We start from the raw sequence: 11,332 nt of genomic DNA, 5'->3' as shown, positions 1-11,332 counted from the left end.
CATCATATATAAATATATTTACATATGTACATGCCTGTATTTAGACCTCTATAAATGCCTTTGCCTCCCAGTTCTTTCCTCTATTTCCTTTTGCTTTTCTTTTGTCCCACTATCATGCTCAACCTTCATTTGGGTTTCATTAATGCCTCTCAGTTACATTGCCCTTGATCAAGCCCTCCCAGGCCTCCTACATACACCCTCCTCACCATCGATTTTGGATCACTTGTTGTTCCTTTGTCTCTGGGTTTGTTAACACCTTTCCCCTGCCTCCTCTCTCATGACCCCCAAGGAACAGTCAGTCCTGTTGTTTTCTCCTCCAGATTGTTTATCCTGCCTATCTTATCTAGACAGATCTGCAGAGATAATAAAATGCACAAAAACCAAGACAGAGCAAAAGAAAGCAACAAAAAGAAAATAAAACAACAACAATAAAAACCAACGACACGCACACAAAAATGTCTGTAAATAGTTTAGGGTCTGTTTGTTGTCCTTTAGGAGTGTTTTCTGGTCAAATCGGATGGGGTGCTACACCCTGGTCCCAGAGTCTACTTTTTATATTCCCTGGGGACTTCGTTGCTCTGTTCCCCTAGCTGTTCTGTTGCACACCTTTAATGTTTCACCTTAGTGTGGTGGGGTCAGATCAGGTTCAATTCCCGTACTGTGTCTCCAGGTTGTCACCCGCAGTGCTATGGATCACTGTGGGATGTTGTGTCTTGTGGTGGGGCTGGCCCTATGGTCCTCTCTGTGCGTTGGCTGCTCTGAGCAGGGATATCGTCCTCAGGGCTTGGTGGGCCAGGACGTATTCCACTCTCTTCCTTCCCCTTCATTTGCTCCCGTGTGCTCTGATCAGACTTGTCCCTCTCCCTGAGCTGTAGCTTCAGTACTGTCCTCTGAAGTAAATTCTTCTGTGGGGAGGGTTGGGGGTGGAGGCTGTCCATGTCGTTGGGATTGGGGCTGGCCCCTCAGATCTCGCTATTGGTTCCCTGTTTCATGCCTGTATGTTGTATTAAAGTCTTGGAGCACCGGGTTGAAGTCTGGTCCCTCTTTCCCTGTGGACATAAAAATAATACCCTCCCCTTGGTTGGGCTAGTGCCCTGCAAGAGGAGATTCTTATTAGGCCTCCATCACTGTTCCACTATAAGATGGAAGCCTTTTTAAAGACCACCCTCTAGTTAACATAGCCCAAGATCCAGTCCTAGTTACTACTACTGCACTATGAGGGTTAAGGTCGGGGCCCGAGGCGTTTGTACCTTCTCTTCTTACCTGCTCCAGAAATGAAGGAGACTCGAGCCCGGAAGCCACTGAAGGTCACGCTTTCATCTGAGCGGAAGCTGATGAACATTACACCAGAAGAGCTCAGCGCAGGGTCAGGGAGGGCAAAGCCACACACGCGAGCTGGCTCAAACCAAGTCCAGGTCAGATGTCAAGTGCCAGGCCAAGCAACATGGCAAGGAAAAGGAGAAATATATCATCTCTTAGGTAATCGTTGAGTAAGGGACATTTCTGATGGACATCACAATCCATTTTCAAACCAGTAAGGCAGTTTGTATCTTTCAAATAGGCATTCATCCCATCAGCATTTTACTACTGACAGGTCAGCAGTTTGACACCACCAGGCTTTCTGCTCCTGTAAAGAGTTACAGTCTTGGAAACCCACAGGGGCAGGTCTACCAGGAGTTGTGGAATCCACCCGTTATGGCCAGTTTGTTCTTGGTTTCAATTGCCCAGCCCTCCCGTTGGGAAGCCCAGGAACTGCTCTGCCCACAGGGTGTGTTTCAGTAACACGGAGCTTCCCTGTCTCTAGTTCTTTGTGGGCCTTCCGCACTATGGGTTCAAATGGTGGAGTCTCTCTTCTTGCCCCATGTTGCAGAGGACGATCTCTGTCTCCAGGCTGAGCCCACACCAGAGGACCATACGGCTCCACGAACCGATTTGCTCCTTCCGTTCCACATCCTTGTGCACTGCCACGTAGTCAGACGTGCAGTCTCCGTTTTCTTCGGTTTCCAGACTCTGAAATGAAAGCTGAGAAGAGCCAGTGTTACACCGAGGAAAGGATGCCAGCTTATTCAGCTTGCTCTGGAATCTGATCTCAGAGGTTAGCCTGCATCCCTGCTCCTCGTCATTCATTGTTGCGTCATGGGTGGGGTGAAACACTGAGGAAAAGGTGCTGTGTCACAGGTCCTGAAAGCATTTTTTTTTTTTGGCTTGACTCCCTTCGTTTTTGTAATGAAACGCTCTGTTCTCTGGACCGTCAAGCAGGTTCTCCGTCTGCCTCCTAGCTGTCTGTCTCGTCACCATGAGGAGAGCTCACAAAGTGATGCTGTAAAACCAGAGAGACCTGATTAAACAAAAGCAGCCAACTGCGGAGCTTTTGCTGGGGCATCTCCTGCATCCTGGTCTCTGCATTTCAGCAGGCACACTTCCATCTCGCTACCTTCTGAGGGATGCAGTGCGCCTGGGCTTTACGCCAGGACACAGGGCAGTTGGAGGCATCCTGCGGTCCCAGTCGCTCAGACCATTGTGGAACAAGATGAGGACTAGGGTGGATGGGATAGGGCTTCTCCACCAAGATCCCGTGGTAGGACAGCCCTCAGAAACAGGCGCGTTGTTGTGATGGGAAAAACTCCTTCCCACAACTTGCCTGGCTTTTTTCTTACCAATGCAGGTTTCAGTTTTCTTAAAACTTCTTTCCACTGTGTCCCCCTTATTGGCCTGTGTACTTCCAGAAAATCTATCAAGATCATCCTGTTAGAATTCCAGCAAAAAAGCACCACAACCTTCAAACCTCTCTATTTCAGATTTACCTGGCCGAGCAGATCCCCTGGGAGGCCACGGTTTTGATCAGGTTTTTTTTTTGGTAAGACACCCTAAAAAAAAATCTCCAAAAAGCCAAACTCTGCAATCGAGCCAATGCTGACTCATAGCAACCCCCTGTTGTTTTCTCAAACTGGAACTGTTTATGGGAGTAGGAAGCCCAGTCTTTCTACCGCAGAGCTGCTGGTGGTTTTGAATGGCTAATAACTTCATGGTTACCAGGCCAATGTGTGACACCGCAATTTCTGGCAAAGGAGCAACTTATTCAGCACTAGAGCACCGTCACAGAGGCACGTTGAAAGTGTTCTGTTTGGAAGAAATCAGTGTGTGTATGAAATAGAACCCTAGAAGCAACACTGTTTTTAACTAACTCTCGTGCAAGAGAATTCTGAGGTTTTGTCAGCCACGACCTTCTGTAATTTCCATTATAAACTCTCTTACTTTCAATAGTATTTCAAGAGAAATAATTATATGTCTAATTTCTACCTCATCCTGTTTTACTGCCTGGTGACATCTCTGCAAGTGACCTGCTAAACTATAAAAACCAAACCCATGGCCGTGGCATTGATTCAACCCACAGTGAGCCCCCACGACAGGGTGGAACTGCCTCATAGGTGGTCCAAGGCTGTAAGCTTTAAGGTAGCCGCTTTCCACCTCTTTCTGAAGAGCTGCTGGTGCAGTTCAACCACTCAGCTTTTGATGAGCACCCAGGCATCTAGCCACTGTGCTACCTGGGCACCCTAGGTGGCCTTCTAGTGCTTAATAAACAAACAAAGAGCAAGCATGTCTGCCCTGACATTCAAAGCCGTCCATACTTTAAATGACCAACCAGTGCATCTTCTTCCACTACCCCTGTAAGTTCACCTACGACTCCCTAAACTTCTTCTAGGCTAGTTCTTCGTGCACTGAATCTGTCCATCTCTCAAAATGATTGATGATTTGGGCTGATTGTCATTGGTTTTTGTTAGCAGTTAATTACAAGTATTTGAAATGCATTTTAATCAATTTGATAAGAATGAAAATGCTTATTTTTCTCTGAAAGAGACTGCAATAGGAGGTCCTAGATGGAGTGTGTGTGTGTGTGTGTGTGTGTGTGTGTGTGTGTAACAAAATGCAAACTCATGAACAACACCAAGTTTACGGGTCTAACTGAATTTGGCAGAACTGTACTGACCACAGCCTTTAAGACCCCACTCTGTCGTGGAGGCTCACTGTGGGTCGAATCAATGCCACGGCCATGGGTTTGGTTTTTTTAGTTTAGCAGGTCACTTGCAGAGATGTCACCAGACGGTAAAACAGGACGAGGTAGAAATTAGACATATAATTGTTTCTCTTGAAATACTATTGAAATAATATTCAGGCTTGGAACTGAACCAGACCCTCCACCTGGCTGCAGAATGAGAACACCAACAAGGAGGCACTCCGTGGAAGCATCAATCTGTGGAGATTTAAAGGGCAGCATTTGCCTAGGGATAGAGGTCAGAAAGCAGGAAGGGGGTGGAAGGAAGTGTGGGGCAAACGAGGAAAAGGGTGGTTACACTGTGGGAATTATGTCACAAAGCATAATGTGTATGAAGTACTGAGTAGAAAACCAATTTCTCTGTACATCTTCACTCAAACCACACCTAAAAAGAAATCCTTTTTTAAGAGAAGAAAGTGCTTGTTTCTAGAATGGACTAAAAAAAAAAAAAAAAATCCAAACTTGTTGCCACTGAGAAAGTGCTGACTCGTAGTGACCTATAGGACAGGGTAGAACTGTGACTTTAACTCTTTAGGAGAGTAGAAAGCCATGTCTTTTTCCCAAGAAGCAGCTGGGGGGGGTTTAACCGTTGACCTTGAATTTAGCAGCCCTATACATAACAGTATACTATGAAGGTTTCTAAAGCTCTCAACTCTCAAACCCATTCCCACAGAGCCCATTTCAGTGGCATAATGGTTAGTAGCCCAAGGCCACTAAGGTCAGCAGTTTGAAACCACCAGCCTCTCTGAGGGAGAAGATGGAGCTTTCTACTCCCATAAACAGTTATCGTTTCAGAAACCCACAGTGGCAGTTCTGCCCTGTCCTATAGGGTCTCTATCAAAGCTCTTTAAAAAAAATCATTTTATTGGGGGCTCTTACAACTCTTATCACAATCCATATATGCATACATTGTGTCAAGCACATTTGTAAATTTGTTGCCCTCATCATTCAAAACATTTGCTTTCTACTTGAACCCTTGATATCAGCTCCTCATCCCCTCCCCCTTCCGTACCCCCCGCCCCCCTTTATGAACCCTTAACTAGGGATTGATAAAAGGAATCACCAGCCACAGAGATTAGGACAGGATTTAACAAATTAAAGAGCGCCAGTGTCACCTAGTGGTGAAAATAGGTAATTGCAGAGGAAAAACCGATTATTCAGCAAGCATTTGCTGAGTTGGAATTGACTTGTTAGCAATACTTTTGATGAATTGTGTGTGCTATTTGGGACATAGCGGTGAACAAGTCAGGTAGAAACTCCTGACCTGTTGTTTATGTTAACTATTCTTTGGAGATAACATAGGAAAGTAAGGGAAACTTTGTACCTTAATTTGATGATGTTTGGGGGCTTGAAAAATCCAGTTACAGTTAGCCCTGTTACTGTAGTTTCCAGGATAGTGAAGACTCTGAATGAGGCCTTCTTCAAAAAGGACAACTAAGGAGCCACAGCCCGAGTCTGAAACACAAGGAAAAGCACCCAAACAAATGGCGCTCGTTACCCCAGCAGAAAGGATGTCTTTTCCTTCTTTCTCCGTCTCCCACAAATGCTGCCCGAAATTACTCTCACACACGCAGTCTGAAGGAAGCGGTTTGTGCACTGATAATCCAGACCCATCAGGCCCTCTGAATTCTGCTGCGGGCACAAGGAGCCTGAGTCTGCTTCTCTCGCCTCCATTATAGAGCCCAGCAGGCCTTGAGGTGGTGCCCCTGACCCTTCACATAATTCCTGTGGACCCTGAAGGTTATGTGGTAAAGATAAGTGATTTTACCAGGAAGATAGTGTGGTTTCAAAGCTTCGTAGGTGAGATTAAACCCAGTAGCATAATCTGTGCCATCAGAGATGAACTTCAGTCTTATAGAGTTAGAGCCAATGCGAACGCATGAAAAGAGGTCTTCTCCACAGAATTTCCCTGAAGCAAGAAAAGGAAGGTTATTTCAGCCTATTGGCAGCAGGACCCATCAAAAGGTTTAAGAAAGGAATTTGACATTGTCCTTCAGGATTATGCAAGCCATAGTTTCTCAGTCTCAACAGCATTAACATTTTAACTAAAACTCGTTTGGGGTTGAGGCCACCTTGTGAGCTCTTGGAGGGTTCGTGGCATTCCTGGGCTCCATCCACTAGATACTAGAGATCACCCCAAATGCTTCCAAAACATTACCAAATATTTTCTGTGGGCAAAATCTGGCCCCAGGTGAGAATCACAGAAACTTCAATCCACTTCACTTTCAAGGGTCCCCCTGTCTCCTCATGATAGTCTGTGAGTATTTGTCTCTGTCACTTGGTGAAGTAAGTAAAAGTAAGAAGAAAAGCACTGTCTGGATTGAGAGATCCTACAATCCGGGTTTGTCTAGATTTTATTCCGGATAGACCGCAGGCCTAACAAGTGGGTCCAGAAAGACTGGTTTGAAGGCACAACAAGTAAAATGGCCTGTGGCCTTGTAGGTATCACACAGAGCTAACATTCCCTATTCGGAGTCTCAAGTTAGGGACAAGAATGCGTCCATGCCAGGCATGTCGTAACAAGGCCCCGCTAAGCCTCCCGTACATTAGTTTCAGTTAGCTATTTGAAAATTCACTCACCAATAAGCCTGTCTCCTAAAGAATATATTGACAAGTAATTGTGTTGGCAAGACTCTGCATCCAAGTGGGAAAAGCGGAGCCACACGTGCATTTCCGTTGGTACTAACAGGGTCCAGACACACAGTCTGCAAGTGGACACATTGAGAGGGTGTTATTTCCAGCCAGAGGCTGGCTATCACAGACCTGTAAGGGGCACAGGCAGACTGGAGGTGGGCAGAGGAGGAGGAGGTAGAGGGGGACTACTCACTGGTTGCTCTCATAATATAGGTGGGGGCTTTCTGGGAAGGACAGTTTCCCCTCAGATCCGCTGACCACACCATCCTGCATGCTGCATAAGGCTGGGTAGGAAAGCCATAGAAAGTCAGTGCCAACACTGATGGCTAGCTGGAATAGCTCCCTCCTTCCAGAATCTGTGGACATTATGACCTTCTGGTTCGTCTCCTTTTTGGCCTCACTGATATTGATACAGTCTACCTTTCTTCACAAAGTCACTTCTTCTTTGAAGACTTGCTTTTGTCTTATGTTGTAGATTATGCGTTCTCTTGAGAACAGTTTCTTCTCCGAAGTTTTCTTTTTCTGACCCTATGAATCCATCTGAAAAATACTTCACTTTGGGTGACCCTGCTGCCATTTGAAATACCAGTGACATAGCGTCTCAGCAACATATGAGCCACCACAATACAACAGACTGACAGACCAGTGGTGGTTGTAAATACAGGTGTCCCTCAAATACCATTTGGAGTCCTTGTCTTTCCTTTATACATGAGCCCTCTGACCAGGCATATCGATGGCCCCTGTTTAACTTTTATCTCAATCTTTCTGAACATCACACCTGATTTTACAAATGCCTCTTTACAAACGCATTCTTAAAACTTGGCATACCCCCAGTGGAATTCTTCTGGTTCTGGGAAAATTGATTCCACTTCTGATTTCATGACATTTATGTGCCTTTCTGCACCGTCAGTCTTGAAACTTTGGTATCTTCCGCGACTCCCCCTTCTCTTCCATGGTTCTTCGTCACATTGACCAGTTGTGCGTAGGTGCCGTGGAGTCAATCCTGACTCAAGCCCCATCCTGCCCCATTCTCATCATTGTTGTCCTGTTGTTGCCACTGTGTCCACCTTGTTGAGCTCCTTCCTCTTTTTCACTTGACCAAGCGTGACGTCCTTCTCCGGGGACTGCTCTCTCCTGATAACATGTCCAAAGTACGTGAGGTGAACTCTCACCATCCTTGCTTCTAAGGAACATTCTGGCTGTACTTTCCCCAAACAGATTTCTTTGTTCTTTTGGCAATCCATGGTACTTTCAACATTCTTCTCCAGTGCCATGGTTCAAATGCATCAGTTCTTCTTCGGTCTACCTTATTCATTGTCCCACTTTCATATGAAGTAATTGAAAAGACCCTGGCTCGGGTCAGGCACACTTAGTCCTCAAAGTGGCATCCTTGCTCTTCAACGCGTTACAGAGTTCTTGTGCAGCAGGTCTACTGAATGCAGTGCATCCTTGGGGTTCTTGACTGCTGCCTCCATGCGCACTGATCCAATAGTCGTCACCAGCGCCGGGATTCAGATGCATTTATCCTTCTCCGGTCTTCCTTACACACTGTCCACCGGTGGTATGCATATGGGGCTTGCCCCATTCCTCAAAGCGACAGCTTTGCTCTGTAACATTTTACAGAGGTCTTTTGCCCAATGAAACATATTGTTTGACTTCTTGCCTGTTTCTTCTTTGGGCATTGATTCTGCATCTGTGAAATCCTTGAAAATGTCAGTCATTTCTATGTTTATCATGATGTTATCTAGTGGTCCAGAATGGAGGGTTTTTTGTCTTGTTTTTGCATTGAGTTGTAATTGATAATAAAGGCTGTAGGTTTTTTTATCTCTGTTAGTAATCAAATCGACTACCAAGTTTTCATTCTTTTTGTTTCTTTTTCCTCCACTTCATTCTCTTAGCTTTGCTTTTATTTAAGCCTCTATTTATTTTCTCTTGAAATATTCTTCTCATCCAACCTGCCTCATAAATGGCATTATTGATCTACTACAGTAAAGCTCCACTGTATTGATCTAATTAATTAACTTCCTTATACTCAATAATGACTCAGACCTTTCTGACTGACATAATCTGACCTAGTAACTGATCAACTGACTCCATAGTTTGATCTCAAATTATCTCCCTAATGTTCTTCCTTACACTATTCTGTCATGCATTCCACACGTCAGTGCCTCTGGTCAAGTCACTACTATGCCCTACATTTTTCTACCTGTACATTTTAGTATCTATTTTTTAATAAAGACGAGTCCTTGATTTGGAACACGTTTCTTCTTCTGCATCATAGTTGGGCCTTTAAAAAATCCTCCTAATTCTTAGTTATTGAACTTAGAAACAATCTATGCTCTAAAGAAGTGGTTCTCAACCTTCCTAATGCCACGACCCTTTAATACAGTTCCTTATGTTGTGGTGACCCTCCCAACAATAAAATTACTTTCGTTGCTACTTCATAACTATAATTTTTCTACTGTTATGAATCGAATGACCCCTGTGAAAGGGTTGTTCCACCCTCCCTAAAGGGGTCACGACCCACAGGCTGAGAACCACTGCTCTAAAGTTTCCCTTGTATTTTTCATCTGCAAATAGCCTCATTTATCTGAGTTCTCTGCTTACTATCTTCTTACAATGCTTTGAAAAAAATAGTTTCATAGACCATTAAATAGTTGAGCTAAAGATCCCTTAGGAACCCAAACTCAAAACCCAACTCACTGTGATTGAGTTTATTCTGACTCATAGCAACCCTATAGAGCAGGGTAGAACTGCCCCCTGGGAGTTTCTGAGGCTGTAAATCTTTACAGGACAGAAAGCCTCATCTTTCTCCCTCAGAGCAGCTGGTGGGTTTGAATTGCCAGCCTTGAGGTTATCAACTCAATGCATAACCCACTACATCACTAGAGCTCCTTCCTTAGGCGCTATCTGGTCCACATTCTTTTCTTTATGGATAAGGAAATTGAAGTCCAGATATGAGATGGAGCTTGACCAGTAATAGAATAAATTCACTGCTGAATTGTAACATGGCTCAGAGAGTAAGAATGCTACATAAGTCGGTCACTTTCAGGATGAGGAGCAGAGTTGACCAAGAGCATCTACATCATTCCACCTTCCTTCCTCAAGTCCCTGGTCCAAAGCAAGGACAAGGAATTGGAAAATGATTGTAGAATTAAGATGGTGTCCTAGATTGACAGGAAGTGGGATGGACGGGAAGCCTGGGCTCTTGCTAGGCACAGTGAAGACTACAACGGCTGGAATGACTGTGGGTCCTCCTAGTGGTGGTTTTACACCTAGTGAGGATGAAGATTCTGTTCAGAGATTTCTCATTGTAAATGGAACTCCTATCCATGATGCTAAATGTCCATTCATGCTGAGGCTAGGAGAGATACCCACCTCTGGAGCTCTTTCTTCGTTTCCCTGGGAAAGAAAGAAAAAGATGTGAATCAAAGTTTGTGATATTTGAGCAATATTTCAAGAAGTTAGCATACCCCTGGCTCAAAATTAAAGTCAGTGTGTCACTATGAAAATCTAGTCCAGGGGCTTCTGATATTTTAAGGAGAGAGTTTTCTTCTCTTTATTGAATGGCCTAATTAAGAAACAGTCAGTGACTATCTTGAAAGAAGAGATCATCTGGTCTATCTTCATTTTGCATAAAATAACTTGCCCGTAAGTGCAAATGGGTTCACAAGTAGCTGGCTTGAACTTAGGGCTCTGATACTTGCCATTGTATCATGCCCTTGGAAACAATGATAAATTTTTACTGAAGTAATTTGAATAAGCCTCTGAGAAAGGCTTGTGTGTTAGAACGGGCTGACTAGAGAAACAAATTCAGGGACATTCATATATGTATAGGAAAGAGCTTTATTTTTTTTCAAGAGAAGCCAAAACATCTTTTTATTCAATATAATATCCATTTATAAAATGAACTCATGTAAAACTAAGACACATCCTTAATTCAGTAAATGTCACTTAATTCCAAAACTGGACTGGGGTCAGGTAATGCACTCCCTTACAATGTACAATTTAAGGAGGCACCAAAAAGAACAGAAATCAAGAGACATAATATTTCAATGCAACATTTTGAAAAAATATATTAATCTTGAAAAAAAATCCACTGTGATTTTAAAATAGCTTTTTTTTTTTTTAGAATCACTAGGGTCAACTAGGACAATAGATAGCATCAGTATAAATTAAGGAAAAATTGAAGTAATCAAGTACTTGATATTACTTAGAGTCAAAGTCAACACACATAGAAGTCAAAGCCAAACCAAACTCATTGCCATCGAGTCAATTCCAACTCATAGTGACCCTGGACAGAATAGAACTTCCCTGTGGATTTCAGAGACTATATTTTTAAAGAAGTAGAAAACCTCATCTTCCTCCTATGGAGTGACAGGTGGTTTCAACTGCTGACCTTGTGGTTAAGAGTCCAATTGCCCAATCCACTACACCACCAGTGTTCCTGGCTCATAGAGGCCCCAGTCAAGAAATCTAATGACATATCATATTGGGTATATCTGCAATGAAGGCCTCTTTCAAGTCTTTTTTTTTTAATCGTTTTATTAGGGGCTCATACAATTCTCCTCACAATCCATACACACATCAATTGTGTAAAGCACATTTGTACATCATTTCCCTCATCATTCTCAAAACATTTGC

General features: G+C 43.8%; 1 protein-coding gene across 1 annotated transcript in view; it reads right to left on the bottom strand.

Moving 5' to 3' along the window:
* OVCH2 (ovochymase 2) overlaps window positions 1–11,332 on the bottom strand; it is a 37,032-nt gene that overhangs the window by 8,643 nt on the left and 17,057 nt on the right. Inside the window, exons 8-14 of the mRNA XM_013008253.1 lie at window positions 10,067–10,090; window positions 6,882–6,972; window positions 6,635–6,759; window positions 5,823–5,963; window positions 5,379–5,509; window positions 1,929–2,022; window positions 1,264–1,395 (exon numbers count right to left, since the gene is read on the bottom strand). Coding sequence (XP_012863707.1) covers window positions 1,264–1,395; window positions 1,929–2,022; window positions 5,379–5,509; window positions 5,823–5,963; window positions 6,635–6,759; window positions 6,882–6,972; window positions 10,067–10,090 — 738 coding nt within the window. The remainder of the gene's footprint in view (window positions 1–1,263; window positions 1,396–1,928; window positions 2,023–5,378; window positions 5,510–5,822; window positions 5,964–6,634; window positions 6,760–6,881; window positions 6,973–10,066; window positions 10,091–11,332) is intronic.

Source organism: Echinops telfairi, unplaced genomic scaffold (genome assembly GCF_000313985.2).
Source record: "Echinops telfairi isolate 266 unplaced genomic scaffold, ASM31398v2 ScPeMD7_60;HRSCAF=208, whole genome shotgun sequence".
NCBI lineage: Eukaryota > Metazoa > Chordata > Mammalia > Afrosoricida > Tenrecidae > Echinops > Echinops telfairi.
The sequence above is the reverse complement of the archived record's forward strand: the minus strand, read 5'-3'. Positions and strand labels throughout refer to the sequence as shown.